General features: G+C 45.6%; 1 protein-coding gene across 2 annotated transcripts in view; it reads left to right on the top strand.

Annotated features, from left to right (window-relative positions):
• The window catches only part of DNAH2 (dynein axonemal heavy chain 2), a 96,547-nt gene that overhangs the window by 72,595 nt on the left and 5,239 nt on the right, over positions 1–18,713 (top strand). For both annotated transcript variants that reach the window (XM_017671777.3, XM_073234886.1), the window contains exons 67-80: positions 2,581–2,745; positions 3,277–3,402; positions 3,545–3,693; positions 3,765–3,831; positions 3,956–4,106; positions 4,336–4,484; positions 4,670–4,803; positions 4,933–5,077; positions 5,206–5,405; positions 6,762–6,888; positions 8,288–8,474; positions 8,682–8,830; positions 8,962–9,145; positions 9,363–9,553. In XM_017671777.3, coding sequence (XP_017527266.3) covers positions 2,581–2,745; positions 3,277–3,402; positions 3,545–3,693; positions 3,765–3,831; positions 3,956–4,106; positions 4,336–4,484; positions 4,670–4,803; positions 4,933–5,077; positions 5,206–5,405; positions 6,762–6,888; positions 8,288–8,474; positions 8,682–8,830; positions 8,962–9,145; positions 9,363–9,553 — 2,124 coding nt within the window. The remainder of the gene's footprint in view (positions 1–2,580; positions 2,746–3,276; positions 3,403–3,544; positions 3,694–3,764; positions 3,832–3,955; positions 4,107–4,335; positions 4,485–4,669; positions 4,804–4,932; positions 5,078–5,205; positions 5,406–6,761; positions 6,889–8,287; positions 8,475–8,681; positions 8,831–8,961; positions 9,146–9,362; positions 9,554–18,713) is intronic.

Here is an 18,713-nt window from a genome sequence, read left to right as displayed (position 1 = left end):
GGGGTGTGTGTGGGTGATGGAAATATTTGACAATGCTTTATAGAAAAAATAAAACAAGGTTTTAATATGTTATTTAAAGCTATAAAGGTAATCAGGAGAAGAACTAAAACTACTAAAAATGGAGAGAAAGGGATGGTGGTATGGAGGCACAGGGAATTAAATCTTCATTTATTATAGCATAGAGTCAGTAGAAATAGTTTAAAATTGATAAACCAGGAAATAGTCTAAGATATGCAGTAAATGTATGTGTGGAGAATGTTTAAGATCAGGTCACATTGTCCACCTTGGCTCAAGAAGTGAACTGGGTGAATGGAGAGCAGGGTTGGGAGGACTTTTCATGCCCTTATGCCTTTTGAATTTTTAAGTTACTTATTCACAAAATTAACAAAATTATAATAAAAAAGAAAGAGCTGTGTCATGATTCAGTGGTGAGCAAGGCCCTGCCTTCACAGTGCTTATATTTTCTTTATTACTGATGGACTCTGTGTACAGACTCCATCTAGAAAGTTCCACAAGAAACTGGTGCTAGTGGTTCCCTCTTGGACAGGGCACGGGGAATGGGCCCAAAGACACATCTCTCACTGTATACACTTTTGTTCCTTTTGAATGTTGATTTGTGCTTCAAAAAAGATATAAACGGGAATAATTATTTTAAAAAAAGAAGACAAAGATGCTTCTTAGGTGTGATAATGGTGCTATGACTATGTATGAACCCTTATTTTTTTCTAGAGCTTCATTGTGGAGTATTTAGGCTTAAAATTTCATGAGTCTGTAATTTAAGATACTTTGGCAAAAAACAAGCAGACAAAATAAATATGGCAAAATGTTAAAAACTGTTAAATCTATGTGATGGACATATAGGTATTCACTATATTATTATTTTTCCTAGGATTGAAATTTTTCATAATGATTTTTGAGTTGAAAAGATTAAAATTGCAAAAATTTAAAAACTAAACATTATTATACATATATGTATTTTTAAAAATGGCATAAGCATATTCAGAGATATGGAGGTAACTACAAAAAGAAATAAAAAGAGAAATAGTTAAAATAAATTTGCTGTGGAAGAATGGGACTTGAAATGGAAAAGGTGGGCTAGAGGACTACTCTTTTCATCATAATCCCTTTTATATTATTTGGGTTTTTAACCTTGTGCATATATTTCACGTATGAAAAAAACAGTGAGGACAACACCACATGAAAAACAAATAATGGAATGTGGAGCCATCAAGTGGGCTGGCTGCCTCCCCGTAGACAAATCTCCACAGGAAGCCAATTGGTAATCAGAGTGTTGCTGATGAGCAAGGATTCAGAGCAGGCAGCAGCCATGTGAACCTGATGCCAGGTGTTCCACAGCAGAGACTGGGAAGCCTGGCCTCCTTTGGGGTTAAACCCAACCCACATGTGCAGGGTCAGGGTGCCCCTCTCCCTCTAGGCTCCCAGCCTGTGTTTCATCTGAGTGCCTAGCTGAACAAGCCCCTCCTGGGTGACACCTTCTTTCTTGAGAGGTTAATGCCTTCTAACAGATTACTAATAAGGCTTGACCTATAAGCCATCCTGTCATTCAAAGGTGACATCTTAAACTTCCACTTTGCTTTAAAGACTATTTCTTGGAGACCCGATTTCCAAGATCTTGGAGGTCAGCCTCCCTTGTTGGGCCAGGTACCGCTTGCCTCCTGTGTTAGGTAGGCATCGTGCTGCAATCCACATTTATCCTTACAACAACCCAGATGAGGCTCACTCAGTAAAGCAGGGAAGGATGTGAAGAGTCTTTGCACTCCGGCAGGCTGCCTCTCCCCTTGGGGAGCAGCAGGAGAGGAAACCAGCAGAGTACTATGTGCACACTATGTGCCAGGCATCAAGTGCAATGCCAGACCCACATTCCTCATGATGACAAGGACGGTGACCCAGTATGTACCCAGGCACAATTACTGTTCATCAGCCAGGCACACATACAGGGTCCTGAAAGAGGCTCATTCATTCCTCTAGTTCACAGCCAAGTGATACATCCCAACCTCAGCAGAGCCTGCAGGGTGATAAGGAGCTGAAGGAGGCTTCCCTGCTAGGATCTCTTCCCAGGCCCCCATCCCTGCTGTGGGACCTTGGACTTGTGCCTTCTTCTTGGATAGACTCCCTCTACCTCCCTCCAACAGCTCCTGGGTTTATTTCTAGCTTTTTCTTCCTCTCTCAAGGTCTGACTTCTGGCATGGAGTGGCAGTCATTTTTGTGCTATCTGATCCTATCTTGCCAATGTGTCTTGGGTGGTATATTATGTTATAAGAGGCCTGCCTCATATCCAGCCTCAAGTTTCATTACCAAGTAGTTTCCAAGCTCAAGGAGAGTGGTGGAGTGAAGGGAAAGAAAAGTCATCTTATCACACATATTTTATCTTGTTTCCTTCTTACAACAACTCTGTAAGGTAAGTCTTATTATTCTTATTTTGCACAAGAGGAAACTGAGGCTCAGAGAGATCAATTTACCCAAGTTCCTACGGCCACAAGATGGCAGACTGGTGATATGAACCCACACCGATCTGGCCTCAAGCCCTGTGTTTGATCCCTATATGCTGATCCCTCCCAGGTGGCCGACAAGCTGGAGATGCTGAAGAAACAGTACGATGAGAAGCTGGCACAGAAGGAGGAGCTTCGTAAGAAGTCTGAGGAGATGGAGCTAAAGCTGGAGCGAGCTGGGCTGTTGGTGACTGGCCTGGCTGGTGAGAAGGCCCGATGGGAGGAGACAGCGAAGGTGAGGTCAGCTGCACCACCTGCCTCTTCTTCCTCCCTGACCACCGGTTCCAAGAACTCCCATCCCCTTCCCACTGAAGGGACAGTCAGGGAAAATGGGGACACCTGGGTGTACAGACATCCAAGAATGGGGAGTTGGAGTTCTTCCTCTCCTACTGCTCACATTTGGTGAGAAGAGTGGAAGGAAAGGCTGACTGTGCCATTAGGGATCTGCTTCTGTGGCCAGGAAGGCCTGGAAGGCACACACGAGCCTGCCGGCCAGATGGAAACAACCAGGGGGCCCCTGGTCTCATTCAGGGAGCTCCGGGCCCGTGAAGGGGTTAGGCCTTATCATCAGAATGTAAACAGAACCGCTCTTAAAGATGGGGGACTCAAAAGTAATTAGAAGCAGGTCAGAGTTCTCAGGGCACAAAGAGAGAAGGAAATCTCTTTCATTTAGACAGTGTCCCGAGGAGGGTGCCTTCAAAGCATTCCTAGGGCCTCCCAGTGCTGGGGCCCCAGGCAAGCTGACACCTCCCCTGCTGTCCTCCAGGGCCTGGAGGAGGATCTGGGCTACCTGGTGGGCGACTGTCTCCTGGCAGCTGCCTTCCTGTCCTACCTGGGACCCTTTCTGACCAACTACCGGGATGAGATGGTCAACCAGATCTGGATCAGGAAGGTGAGGTGGGAGGGCTCAGGTGTGATGAATGGGCTCCCGCACTCAAGACCTGGGTCTTTGGGAGTAACAAGCGACATTGCGGAGGGGCAGGAGTGCTCGGCACGGATCTCCAGGCTGAAGTCTGGGGCTCTTCCCCACCCAGATCTGGGAGCTTCAGGTTCCTTGCTCACCTCGCTTCACCTTCGATAGCTTCCTGTCCAATCCTACCAAAGTTCGGGACTGGAATATCCAAGGGTTGCCCTCGGATGCCTTCTCCACTGAGAATGGCATCATCGTCACCCATGGCAACAGGTAGGGATGCTGCTGGGACTGTGAGGTGGAGGGAGGGCAGAGCCTGCCTGCTGACCGGCTTTCTCCTTCAGGTGGGCGCTGATGATTGATCCTCAGGCACAGGCCCTGAAGTGGATCAAAAACATGGAAGGAAGCCAGGTATAAGGCTAGGGGGCTGGTTTTGTCTTAGAATCCCTCCCCAAGCCCGAAGTCCTACCCTTGGGCCATTATTTCCCCTTTGAATCCCTCAGTGTTTCTTCCATCTTTTCCTCTTGCTCTCTAGGGCCTCCAAATCATCGACCTGCAGATGAGCGATTACCTTCGCATCCTAGAGAAGGCCATCCAGTTCGGATACCCAGTGCTGCTCCAGAATGTGCAGGAACATCTGGACCCCACACTCAACCCCGTGCTCAACAAATCTGTAGCTCGGATTGGTCAGGGCCCAAGCTTATTGTGGGGTTGGACTATGGGACGAATTCTAGAGACCAGGCCAAGTAGACCCTAGGGAAGAAAGGGCCGGCTCTTCAGCTGTGTCCTCTACTTATCTGTGCATCCATTCAGATGGCCCTGTGGGGGCCGAGTCACTGCCACTGGATATGGGGGGATGGGTCAGCGCATGCCTGGTCACATGGGATCTTTGCACTTGAACCCCTGTGGGTACAGGTGGTCGGCTGCTGATGTGCATCGGAGGTAAGGAGGTGGAATACAATACCGATTTCCGTTTCTACATCACCACCAAGCTCTCCAACCCCCACTACAGCCCAGAGACCTCAGCCAAAACCACCATTGTCAACTTTGCTGTCAAAGAACAGGTGGGTAGGGGCTAACGCCTAACCTGGACTAGGGTGAAGTAGGAAGGGCTGTAGGGTTCAGCAGGACCGAGAAAAAGGCTACCGTTGTGTTAAGCAGCTGGGGATGAGGGGCTTGGGAGGTGAAAAAGAGTGTAAAGGTGAAGGTCACTGGAGTGAGATTCTCATCGTGAGTCCTGGTGCTCCAGGGCCTGGAGGCCCAACTGCTGGGCATCGTGGTCCGGAAGGAGCGGCCTGAGCTGGAGGAGCAGAAGGATTCACTCGTAATCAATATCGCTGCTGGCAAGAAGAAGCTCAAAGAGCTGGAGGATGAGATCCTCCGGTGAGACCCTGCCTCCACCCGCGCTCCTCTCTCTGGTCTGTGTGCTGGCACAGCTAGCGTCCCAGGGAGCTGATGAGGAGCCCAGGGCTCCTAACCCCTCCCTCCGTGTGCCTCTTGGCTTCCCTCCAGGCTGCTGAACGAAGCCACAGGCTCCCTGCTCGATGACGTGCAGCTGGTGAGCACACTGCAGACCTCCAAGGTGACCTCCGCCGAGGTGACTGAGCAGCTGGAGACCAGTGAAACCACGGAGCTCAACACGGATTTGGCCCGAGAGGTGAGCTCCTGTCCCTCCAGCCCAGCCCCCATCAGCCATGGAGATGCTGCTCTGGTCGTGTTGGCTTGAGCCCCCGGCCCTCTGAGCCCCCGCCTGAGCCTCCGTGGCCCTGACTCTGCTGCCTGCAGGCTTACCGCCCATGTGCGCAGCGGGCGTCGTTACTGTTCTTCGTGCTCAATGACATGAGTTGCATGGACCCCATGTACCAGTTCTCGCTGGATGCCTACATTGTCCTCTTCATCCTCAGCATTGACAAGAGCCATCACAGCAACAAGCTGGAAGACCGCATCAACTACCTGAACGAATACCACACCTACGCCGTCTACAGGTCTCAGGGCTCTGCCCCACACCCCAGGCAGGGGCCAAGGCTCTAAGGCTGTGTCCCTCCTGCTACTCCTGCCCTGCTGGTTCCTGGGCCACTGTCCTTGGTGCCCTGCCCTCCTCTCCATGCACCTTCCCCGCAGAGCATGCGCGCTGTCCTGGTCTGCCCGTCACCTGGGGGCCGGCGACTCCCAGTGGTGTCTCCTCCGCTCCCCTTGGAGCACTGGACGTGTCCATACAACTCTCCACTCTACCAGCGCCGTGCAGATGGTCCTGTGCGCAGAAAGCCCTGGGAATTTTGCTACAGTTCAGATTTGGATTCAGCAGTGCTGGGGAGCAGCCTGAGATTCTGCATCTCTTACAAGCTCCCTGGGGCGGCTGCTGCTCCTGGTCTGTGGGTCACACTTGGAGTAACAATGTATTTGACTTCTCTACCTGGATATCACACAGACCCCTCAAGTTCAGCTCATTTTGGTTGAAACTCATTATCTTCCCTCTTCCTTCAGGGTCCTCAGCTCTGAATGGCACCAACACCCACTTCCTAGTCACCAAAGCCAGAAATTGGAATTATCCTTGATTCTGCCCTCTCCCAACCCCTCAGATCACTCACCAGGCTTTGCTCATAAATCTTCCTGCAAACTCTCTCCCCTCCCCCGTCCTCTCCACTTCTAGGACTGCACTTCAGTTCAGGGCTTCATGATCTTTCTGGATGGCATGGCCATCTCCTAACAGGAGAGCCTGCCTTTAATGGTCCCTCTCCGATCTGTCCTCCTGCACTGCCAGTGTGAGCCTTCCAAATGCACAGATCTGACCATGCCACTCCCGGGTTGGTCAGACTCTTTGGGAGGCCACAAAGCCCTCTGTGCCTTGGCCTCCACATGCCTCCCTAGACTCACCTTTCTCTGCTTTACACTGGGGCAACTCCTCCAAGACCACCAGGCAGCGTGGGCGCCCCGGCCCTGTGATTCCTCGGCAGCGCTGCCACCCCTCCGAGGACTGGTCACATCATATCATAACCAATGGTCTGTCCCCCTCACTCTTCCTGACTTCCTCTAGGCTGGAGACTGTGGCTTATTCATCTTTGTGTCTTCAGGACCTGGCAGAGAGCCTGACACATAGTAGGGGGTCCAATCAATGTTGGGTGTTTTTCAATGGAAATGAATGGCTGATTTTACCCATGAACCTGGGACAATCACATCCTCTCTCTAGGTCCCTGAGAGCTCGGCTCTTTCCAGAAGGTTTGGATTAGATGCTGATTAAGGTCCTTCTTCTGTGTGAGGCTTTGTGATTGTATGATCTTCACTCAGCAAGCATTCATGCTGAGTATCCGGCCTCCTCCACCCTCCCTGTCCCTTTCTCCCAGGTACACCTGCCGTACCCTTTTTGAGCACCACAAGCTACTATTCAGTTTTCAGATGTGTGCCAAAATCCTGGAGACCTCTGGCAAACTCAACATGGATGAGTACAACTTCTTTCTTCGTGGAGGTGTGGTGAGTTGGACAGAGGGCACACCTGAGTACGGGGTGGTCAAGGCTGGGAAGAGGGGCAAGACCCAGGAAGGACGAGGACGCCAGAGCCAGAGGATAAGGCCCAAGGCTCCAGTGAGCAAGCTAAGGAGAACTTCCAGGAGCAGATGCAAAACAGGCTCCCTGGGGCTGAAGGGTGACCTGCCACATGTACCTTCCTCACATTACAGGTCCCTCTTACTGTGACCCGCTGATGGACATGGTCCTGCTGTTGTTTCACAGCCTCTGAAGCCACTCCTTCCCCAGCCTGAGTTCCATGGTCACCTTTACACTCTTTCCCTTTGGAGTACCTTCAGCCCCTCCCTTCACCCCCTCACCCCACCCAGCACTCTGGTCTGATCAGCACTCCTGTTCCTGTATGGCCCATGCCGGTGAATGCGGCTGGAGAAAAACACACCCACACTGACTGAATGTGCTTTAAATCCATGATAATGAACCCCAAGTGGGCCCTTAAAACTGCCAACATCTCCCTGCAGCCATTCTCCCACCCTCTTGGACCAGTTCTGTTCCTTTTGTCACCTTCACTTTACCTGCCATCAGGATTTTAGCAATAACCTCCCAACACTCCGCTGCCCCAAAATCTCAAACAGTGACCAGAGGGAGTCTTTTAAAATGGATGCCTGACCACTGACGTTATCCCCCAACTCCTCTCTCCATCCGCTCTAGCTTCACAGGCCTCCTTGCTGACATAGGCATAGCCCAACTTGGGGGCCTTTGCACTGACTGTTCCTTCTTGCCAGAACACTATTCCCCCAGCTGTACAGTTGGCCCACTCTTTCACCTCCTTGAGACCTCCTTGACGTTCTTTTTTAATACTTCAGACTACCCCCAGCATTTCCAAACTCCTTTATTCTCTCAGCTTATTCTAGTTTTCCTTGGTATTGCTGTCTTTAACTTAACGTAGTTACTGGTTTTTGGTTCATTATCTGCCCTTCCCTGTTGGAAAGTAAGTTCCTCAAGGACAGAGATACTTGTCCGTTTTGTTCAGCGATACGTCCTAAGTGCTTAAAACACAGTTGGTGAACGATGAATATTTGTTAAAGAGAGTAAGTGAGTGAAGGAACAGCCTGTGAAGCTACCGGTAGAAACCATTAGAGTAAGAGAGAGTATTACCAGGCAACCACCAGAGGGCGCCAGCTTCCTAAATTTGAACTAGGCTATCGCTGCACAGTCTGGGAGACTTACACCCCCACATTTATTTCCCCAATAAAAGTGGATTCCTATCCTTCCCGGATTCCTGTATTTGGGTTCTTCATTCTATTTCGTGCAAAGCTCATCTTGATATACCCGTCAAAAAAAAATAAAAAGGTAACTTCTTTGGAGATGTTCCCAGTTAGTCCTTCTCTCCTCTCCTGGCCCCCAGGTCCTGGATCGGGAGGGCCAAATGGATAACCCCTGTCCTAGCTGGCTCTCAGATGCTTACTGGGATAACATCACAGAGCTGGACAAACTGACCAACTTCCATGGACTCATGAACTCCTTTGAACAGTACCCTCGTGACTGGCTCCTGTGGTATACCAATGCCACCCCGGAGAAGGCCATGCTGCCAGGTGCCCCAGTCTCCAAGCCCCCCTCTCCTGCCTCTCTCTTCCCCCCATCCAGCCCGTGTGCTTGCCTGTGCCTTTACTCCCCGTCCCCTTCCCCAGTGCCCCTCAGCACGTCTGCCTCCTGGCAGAGCGTTCCCTGCAAGGCCCCCTTTGTTTAGATTCTCTGCTCTCCCAGATTCACACTCCTTGCAACTCCTCATCTTACCCCAGGTGAGTGGGAGAACGCCTGCGATGAAATGCAGCGGATGCTCATCGTTCGCTCCCTACGCCAGGACCGTGTGGCTTTCTGTGTCGCCTCTTTCATCGCCTCCAACCTTGGCTCCCGCTTCGTTGAGCCACCTGTGCTAAACATGAAGCTGGTCAGTGGCTTGGTTTCCTGGCCCACACCACCCCTGGGTCCTTCCTGCCTCCTTCCTCTTCCAGGGTACCATACACATTTCCTCAATCTCTCTCTCTCACCTACGTGACCTTCTGCCTGTGCTTCTGGCAGGTGATGGAGGATTCAACCCCACGAACCCCGCTGATATTCATCCTGTCCCCCGGTGTGGACCCCACCAGTGCCCTGCTCCAGCTGGCAGAGCACACAGGCATGGCCCAGCGCTTCCATGCCCTGTCCCTGGGCCAGGGCCAGGCCCCCCTTGCTGCTCGGCTCCTCCGAGAGGGTGTGGTTCAGGGTCAGTGTCCATCCTGTTCTTCTCTCCCCATCCTTGGCCCTGGTCCTGCTCCCCAGAACCTCACCTCAATCACACTACTGTAACCGTGGCTCCCACCTCTCCCGAAGGCCCCTGAGCACGTGGACCCCTCCCCCAGCATGCAAGCCCACACTCAGGTGGCCAGCACAGGGAGAGACGGGCTCAGAATGGCTCCTTCTGAATCCGCCTCTCCTTGCAGGACACTGGGTGTTCCTTGCTAACTGCCACCTGTCACTGTCTTGGATGCCTAATCTGGACAAACTGGTGGAGCAGCTGCAGGTGGAGGATCCTCACCCTTCCTTCCGCCTCTGGCTCAGCTCTAGCCCCCACCCAGACTTCCCCATCTCAATCTTGCAAGCCAGCATCAAGATGACCACAGAACCACCAAAGGTATGGATGACTGTAGGGAGGCAGCCTCCCCACACCATCTGGTCTCCCCTTCCTCCTGCCAGCATCAGAGGGATGCTTAATCTTAACTACACAGCTTCTTTTATTCTACTGTCCTCTAAAAACTCCCACCTCATTTCTCTTCTCTTTATGCCAAACTCTCAGAACATAATAGTAATACATAACATTTCTTGAGTGTATAATTATGTGTCAGGCATTGTTGTAAGCACTCTACATTGATCAACTCATTCAATACACACACCCCTTATCAGGTAAGCACTATCATTCGCATCTTACAGATAAGAAACTGAGGCACAGAAGGGTAAATAACTGGTCCACAGAAACTTCCTGCCTCCTACCATTTCTTCATATTCTTTCCCTAACATCATACTTGCTGGACTCTCAGCCTCTTTCTCCTTCCTTCCCTCCAACTCTAGTGACAGTTTTGTCTCCTCTATTACACAAGGTCACCACTGAATGCAGTCATATTGATCCCTTCAGTGTGATTATGGCCCTACATCCCACCCATTCACCCCCTGCTTGAACTGTTTTAGGAGCTTCTCATTGCTTTTGGTCAAGATTTAAACACTTGTTAACATGGTCTGTGTATCCAGTGGAAACCTCCTCAGCTCCATCCATCACCATTCTCCACTTTCTTTGCTCTACCTATGCTGTTAATTTTTAATTTTTTGTTGCTGTTCTTCCTCAACAGCCCCTGTATTCCCCTGCCTCAGGGCTTTTGCACAGGGCTGCTCTCCTCTGTCTTCCCTGCCCCTATGCCCCCTTTACCTCTTCAGGTCACTTTTTCAGGGAGCCTCTGAACTCTGTGTAGGGCAACATCCCCATGACACACTCTCATAAAACATTGCCCACTCCTTCTGGCCCTACCACTGCAGTAATTTCACAGTTATTCGTGTGATTCTGATTAGTACCTTTCTTCCTCTAGACTATAAGCTCCATGAAGGCAGAGGTATACCTTCTGTTTTCTCTAACTCAACTTTCTCTAAAAGTTGCTCATCCAGAGGGGCCCAAATGTAGTAGCTGTTCAAGAAGAGAGTACTGTTTGAATGCACGTACACCCAATGTCCTCCGCCATCCTAAATCCTCCTTCACCACCTTGGGGCAGCTGACCTGGTTGACGGTCCCTCTCCCTAGTTTCCTGACACGCACTCCTGGTTCTCCCTCTGCCTCTTGCCATATCATTTATTACTTTGTGCTCCTCTCTCCTCCTGTTGTGTGGTCGTATCTCAAGACTTAGTTCTTGACTTCCAGCTTTTCTCATTCTACATATCCTCCTTTCACAACTCAGTGGAGAAATTGTCCTTTTTCTGATTTCAACTCCACCAATCCTCATCTCTGGCTCCAGAATCAAACTCAGTTCCAGGTCTGAATTCCATCTGGTTACAAAGCATTTCTTTTCCGAGTGACTACATCATAAATCCCGCACTCTCACAACTAGTTGTCAGCTTCTCCACCATAGATAATCCCCTGTCCCATTTTTGTTAATGGTGCCATTCATTTTAAAATAATGTATGTTTAAAGGAGATTTTTATTTACCTTAATTTTTTCTGCCAAAAAACGCATTCTGTGCCCCCATTTAAAAATATCAAAAGTTCAGAAAATGTGTCACCAGTGCAATAGAGAACATTTTAAAAATTCATTTTTTAAGGGTCTTTTTTTTTTTCTTTCTGAGAGCCGTGTGTGCCTTGGTAGCTAGAAGGCGCTCTGTTGGTTGCGCACCCAGTGATGGGTGCAGGGGTGTCAGTGCAGAGGTGGGTACTACTTAGGTCTGCATAATAAAGGTGGAGGAAATGATGGATCTGAGGGACATCTAGGAGGAGGGAGAGAGGAATCAGAGGGGATGTCTCTGCAGGGGAGAGGTCCCTGCCCAGGCTCAGCCCAGGGGAGCTCTCTTTTCTAATTTTTTAAAAATGCTGTTTGCTGGCAATGCAGAGCCGCTCTGTGACCCGCCAAGCCTTAGTGGTAGTAGAATTCAGGACATTTCTGCTACAACTGGGTTTCTTTTGGAAGCTGACAAAGAGGTCAGTGTTGTTTTAATATTTTATTCGGAAATCATTTTGAACTTTACAGAAAAGTTGTAAGAATAAGAACAGTATTAAGAACACCTACGTACATGTTACCCAGATTCATCTATTGTCAGTTTTGCCCCACTTGCCTTATCATTTTCTCTCTCTTAACAAACACACACACACACACACACACACACATACTTTTTCTGAACCATTTGAGAGTAAATTACATATATCATGCCTGTTACCACTAAATACTTCAGTGTATTTCAGTGTAAAGGTCTCAATCCTCAGAATAAAGATATTCTTTTCTATAACTGCAGCACAGTTGCTGACTTCAATAAACTGATACAATATTTTCACTTAAATTTATGATATATTCCAATTTTGCTAAATAATCCAATCATGTCCTTTACAAAATTTCACCCAGCACAGGATTCATTCTAGATCAAATGTTGCAATTTTGTTGTCCTGGGAAAGAGGCCATTTTTGCATCAGGATTTAAATAGTCAGCCCAAATAGTCGAGGGGACAGTGGTTCTGAATTTTTCTTCAAATAATAAGGTCCCCATAATCACAGCCCCCACGCTGCCAATTGGGGGTACAGTTCTGGAGTATATTCTTGGATCACTGTCTGCCATTCAGTTTTTTTAATTATTAAATATTAAGTAGATAAAAAAGAATACTTATAAAATATATGCAACATATATAGGATCACGATTCAGTAAATACCTGGGCTGTTGTCCTGTGTAAGAAAGGATCCGCATTTTCTCTGATGTCTCCCTGTGCTTCTCCACAACATTGTCGGCTTTCTGCCTCACTCAGAAGAAGCCACTATTGTGAATGTTGTATTTGTGTAACTATTTTCTTTCTAACTTTAACACAAAAGGTTGTGTGGCTAGTGGGACCATGCTGTATACTCATACATTTCTCTACAGGTTGCTTTTTCATTCACCATTTATGTACTTGACATTTATTAATGCTGTTGTGTTTTTAGCTCTTCATATATTCCAGATCCTAATCCTTTGCCATTTATGACATTTGTGGGTTGTCTTTTCTCTATGTTATTTTTTGGGTGAATAGAAATTCTTAATTTTCATGAGGTTGAATTTAACTATCTTTTTTTTATGGTTTGTACTCCTATTCAATATATCTTTATTTACTCCAACGTTGTGCACTCTCTTATATATATGTCTTCCAAAAAGTGTTTATTTTATTTTTTATTAAAGTATCATTGATATACAATCTTATGAAGGTTTCACATGAACAACATTGTGGTTTCAACATTCACTTATATTACCAAGTTCTCACGCTGCCATTCCATTTCAATCACTGTCCATCAGTGTCGTAAGATGCTATAGAGTCACTGCTTGTCTTCACTCTGCTGTACTGCCTACCCCGTGACCTACTTATATTGTGATTGTGAATTATAGTGCCCCTTAATCCCATTCTCCCTCCCCACCTACCCTCCCCAACCCTTGCCCTTTGATAACTACTAGTATCTTCTTGGGGTCTGTGTGTCTGCTGCTGTTTTGTTCCTTCCATTTTGCTTTGTTTTTATATTCCACAAATGAGTGAAACCATTTAGTACTTGTCTTTCTCCACCTGGCTTATTTCACTGCGAAGAATAACCTCTAGCTTCATCCATGTTGTTGCAAATGGTAGGATTTGTTTTCTTCTTATGGCTGAATAATATTCCATTGGGTATATATACCACCTCTTCTTTATCCATTCATCTACTGATGGACACTTAGGTTGCTTCCATTTCTTGGCTATTGTAAATAGTGCTGTGATAAACATAGGGGTGCATACGTCTTTTTCAAACCAGGCTCCTGTATTCTTAGGGTAAATTCCTAGGAGTGGAATTCCTGGGTCAAATGGTATTTCTATTTTGATTTTTTTGAGGAACCTCCATACTGCTTTCCACAATGGTTGAACTAGTTTACATCCCACCAGCAGTGTAGGAAGGTTCCCCTTTCTCCACATCCTCGCCAACATTTGTTGTTGTTTTTCTTTTGGATGTTGGCCATCCTAACTGGTGTGAGATGATATCTTATTGTGGTTTTAGTTTGCATTTCTCTGATGATTAGTGATGTGAAGCATCTTCTCATGTGCCTATTGGCCATCTGAATTTCTTCTTTGGAGAAGTGTCCATTCAGCTCCTCTGCCCATTTTTTAATTGGCTTATTTGCTTTTTGTTTGTTGAGGTGTGTGAGCTCTTTATATAATTTGGATGTCAACCCCTTATTGGATATGTCATTTATGAATATATTCTCTCATACTGTAGGATGTCTTTTTATTCAACTGATGGTGTCCTTTGCTGTACAGAAGATTTTTAGTTTGATATAGTTCCACTTGTTCATTTTTGCTTTTGTTTCCCTTGCCCAGGGAGATATGTTCATGAAGAAGCTGCTCATGTTTATGTCTAAGAGATTTTTGCCTGTATATTTTTCTAAGAGTTTTGTGGTTTCATGACTTACATTCAGGTCTTTGATCCATTTTGAGTTTGCTTTTGTGTGTAGGGTTAGACAATAATCCAGTTTCATTCTCTTATATGTAGCTGTCCAGTTTTGCCAACACCAGCTATTGAAAAGGCTGTCATTTCCCCATTGTATATCCATGGTTCCTTTATCGTATTTTAATTGACCATAAATGCTTTGGTTTCTATCTGGGCTCTCTATTCTGTTCCACTAGTCTGTGCGTCTGTCTTGTGCCAGTACCAAATTGTCTTGATTTATGTGGCTTTGTAGTAGAGCTTGAAGTCAGGGAGCATAAATTCCCCTGCTTTATTCTTCCTTCTCAGGATTGCTTTGGCTATCCAGGGTTTTTTGTGGTTCCATATGAATTTTAGAACTATTTGCTCTAGTTCATTGAAGAATGCTGTAGGTATTTTGATAGGGATTGCATTGAATCTATAGATTGCTTTAGGTAGGATGGCCATTTTGACAATAGTAATTGTTCCTAGCCAAGAGCCTGGGATGAGTTTCCATTTATTAGTGTCCTCTTTAATTTCTCTTAAGAGTGTCTTGTAGTTTTCAGGGTATAGGCTTTCACTTCCTTAGTTAGGTTTATTCCTAGGTATTTTATTCTTTCTGATGCAATCGTGAATAGAATTGTTTTCCTGATTTCTCTTTCTGCTAGTTCATTGTTAGTGTATAGAAATGCAACAGATTTCTGTGTATTAAGTTTGTATCCTGCAACTTTGCTGAATTCAGATATTAGATCTAGTAGTTTTGGAGTGGATTCTTTAGGAGTTTTTTTAATGTACAATATCATGTCATCTGCAAACAGGGACAGTTTAACTTCTTCCTTGCCAATCTGGATGCCTTTTATTTCTTTGTGTTGTCTGATTGCTGTGGCGAGGACCTCCAGTACTATGTTGAATAAAAGTGGGGAGAATGGGCCTCCTTGTCTTGTTTCTGATCTTAAAGGAAAAGTTTTCAGCTAAGTATAATGTTGGCTGTGGCTTTGTCATATATGGCCTTTATTATGTTGAGGTGCTTGCCCTCTATACCCATTTTGTTAGAGTTTTTATCATGAATGGATGTTGAATTTTGTCAAATGCTTTTCAGCATCTATGGAGATGATCATGTGGTTTTTGTCCTTCTTTTTGTTGATGTGGTGGATGATGTTGATGGATTTTCGAATGTTGTACCATCCTTGTATCCCTGGGATGAATCCCACTGGATCATGATGGATGATCTTTTTGATCTATTTTTGAATTTGGCTTGTTAATATTTTGTTGAGTATTTTTGCATCTATGTTCATCAGGGTTATTGGTCTGTAATTTTCTTTTTTTGTGGTGTCTTTGCCTGGTTTTGGTATTAGAGTGATGCTGGCCTCATAGAATGAGTTTAGACGTATTCCCTCTTCTTCTACTCTTCGGAAAACTTTAAGAAGGATGGGTATTAGGCCTTCACTAAGTGTCTGATAAAATTCAGTGGTGAATCTATCTGGTCCAGGTGTTTTGTTCTTAGGTAGTTTTTTGATTACCAGTTCAATTTCGTCGCTGGTAATTGGTCTGTTCAGATTTTCTGTTTCTTCCTTGGTCAGCCTGGAAAGGTTGTATTTTTCTAGAAAATTGTCCATTTCTTCTAGGTTATTCAGTTTGTTACCATATAATTTTTCATAGTATTCTCTCATAATTCTTTGTATTTCTGTGGTGTCTGTGGTGATTTTTCCTTTTTCAGTTCTGATTCTGTTTATGTGTGTAGACTCTCTTTTTTTCTTGATAAGTCTGGCTAGGGGTTTATCTATTTTGTTTATTTTCTCGAAGAACCAGCTCCTGCTTTCACTGATTCTTTCTATTTTATTCTTCTCAATTTTATTTATTTTTGCTCTAATCTTTGTTGTGTCCCTCCTTCTACTGACTTTGGGCTTCATTTGTTCTTCCTTTTCTAGTTTTATTAATTGTGAGTTTAGACTGTTCATATGGGATTGTTCTTCTTTCCTGAGGTAAACCTGTATTGCAATATATTTCCCTCTTAGCACAGCCTTCACTGCATCCCACAGATTTTGTGTTGTTGAATTATTTGTCTCCATATGTTGCTTGATCTCTGTTTTTATTTGGTCATTGATCCATTGATTATTTAGGAGCATGTTATTAAGCCTCTGTGTGTTTGTGGGCTTTTTCATTTTCTTTGTGTAATTTACTTCTAGTTTCATATGTTTGTGATCTGAGAAGCTGGTTGGTACAGTTTCAATCTTTTTGAATTTACTGAGGCCCTTTATGTGGCCTAGTATATGATCTATTCTTGAAAATGCTCCATGTGCACTTGAGAAGAATGTGTATCCTGCTGCTTTTGCATGGAGTGTTCTGTAGATGTCCGTTAGGTCCATCTGTTCTAATATATTTTTCAGTGCCTCTGTCTCTTTACTTATTTTCTGTCTGGTTGATCTGTCCTTTGGAGTGAGTGGTGTGTTGAAGTCTCCTAAAATGAATGCATTGCATTCTATTTCCCCCTTTAATTCTGTTAGTATTTGTTTCACATATGTAGGTGATCCTGTGTTGGGTGCATAGATATTTATAATAGTTATATCCTCTTGTTGGACTGACCCTTTTATCATTATGTAATGTCCTTCTTTGTCTCTTGTTACTTTCTTTGTTTTGAACTCTATTTTGTCTGATACAAGTACTGCAACACCTGCTTTTTTCTCACTATTAGTTGCATGAAATATCTTTTTCCATCCCTTAACTTTCAGTCTGTTTATGTCTTTGGGTTTGAAGTGAGTCTCTTGTAGGCAGCATATAGATGGGTCTTGTTTTTTTATCCATTCAGTAACTCTATGTCTTTTGATTGGTGCATTCAGACCATTTACATTTAGGGTGATGATCGCTAGGTATGTACTTATTGCCATTGCAGGCTTTAGATTTCTGGGTACCAAAGGTTCAAGGGTAATTCCCTTACTATCTAACAGTCTAATTTAACTCACTTCATATGCTATTATAAATGCAACCTAAGGGTTCCTTTTTTTCCCCCTCCTTTTTCTTCTTTCTCCATTCTTTGTATGTTATGAATCATATTTTGTACTCTTTGTCTATCCCTTCAGTGACATCTATTTAGCCTTAGGAATACTTCCATCTATAGGAGACCCTCCAAAATGCACTGTAGAGGTGGTTTGTGGGAGGTAAATTCTCTCAGCTTTTGCTTATCTGAAAATTGTTTAATTCCCTCCTTCAAATATAAATGATAACCTTTTCAGGTAGAGTATTCTTGGTTCAAGGCCCTTCTGCTTCATTGCATTAAATATATCATGCCACTCCCTTCTGGTTTGTAAGGTTTCTGTTGAGAAGTCTGATGATAGCCTGATGGGTTTTCCTTTGTATGTGATCTTTTTTCTCTCTCTGGCTGCTTTTAAAAGTCTGTCTTTATCCTTGATCTTTGCCATTTTAATTATTATATGTCTTGATGTTGTTTTCCTTGGGTCCCTTGTGTTGGGAGATCTGTGCACCTCCATGGTTTGACAGACTATCTTCTTCCCCAGATTGAGGAAGTTTTCAGTAATTACCTCCTCAATGACACTGTCTATCCCTTTTTCTCTCTTCTTCCTCTTCTGGTATCCCTATAATGCAAATATTGTTCCATTTGGATTGGTCACACAGTTCTCTCAATATTCTTTCATTCTTAGAGATTATTTTTTCTCTCTGTGCCTCAGCTTCTTTGTGTTCCTTTTCTCTAATTTCTATTCCATTTGCCATCTCTTCTACTGCATCTAATCTGCTTTTAAATTCCTCCATTGTATGTTTCATTTCAGATATGGAATTTCTTAATGATTAAATCTCCAACTTAAATTTGTTCCTGAGTTATTGAATATTTTTCTGTACCTCCATAAGCATGTTTATAATTTTTATTTTGAACTCTCTTTCAGGAAGATTGGTGAGTTCAGTTTCATTTGGCCCTTTTCCTGGGGTTTGTGAGATTTTAATCTGAACCATGTTCTTTTGACATTTCATATTTCTGTGTGGTGCCCACTAGTGCCCAGAAGTTCCAGTCTCTGGAGCTGCTCAGCCCCTAGAGTGAAGTTGGGCATCATAGGGGAGCGGAGCTCATGCCTGGGGGGAGGAGAGATCTGTTTCCTGCTTCCCATCTGCAGTGCCTGTCTCCAGTGTCAGAGCCAGTGGGCCGAGCACACAGGTGTAAGCCTCTGTGCTTTGCATCTCCCACTGTTGCAGGTGGGGCCTCCCTCTGGCTGGCCTGATGCCAGCACAGTGACTGCTGGTTTGTGAACTGGTGCCAGCAGGCTAGGAGGAAGGCACAGAAGGCTGCATATCACAGTGGAGGGCCTCAGAGCTGAGTAGGCAGCCAGGGGGATGGAGCACCTGAAGCTCCTCAAAGTTCTCAACCAGCTGGGCAGAGCGTGACCAGACAACCTTGTCCAGCTCTCCTTTCTCCCATGCAGCAAGCTCTGAGCACACCCTTCCCCTTCAGCAGCCCTCTTGTTGCTAGGAAGCCTCTCAAACTGCCTGCCTTTCCTCTGACACAGAGTGGTTGGATGTGGATCCCCGTCCTCCACAAACGGCCAGAATCTCAGTCTCTCAAGCAGTGTGCCTGTCCGAGTTCCCCAATGTCCAGAGCACCACACAATATAGGTTTCTGCTCACAAAGCAGATCTCCAGGACTAGGTGTTCAGCAG

This window comes from Manis javanica, chromosome 4, assembly GCF_040802235.1.
Source record: "Manis javanica isolate MJ-LG chromosome 4, MJ_LKY, whole genome shotgun sequence".
Taxonomy (NCBI): domain Eukaryota; kingdom Metazoa; phylum Chordata; class Mammalia; order Pholidota; family Manidae; genus Manis; species Manis javanica.
The sequence above is the reverse complement of the archived record's forward strand: the minus strand, read 5'-3'. Positions and strand labels throughout refer to the sequence as shown.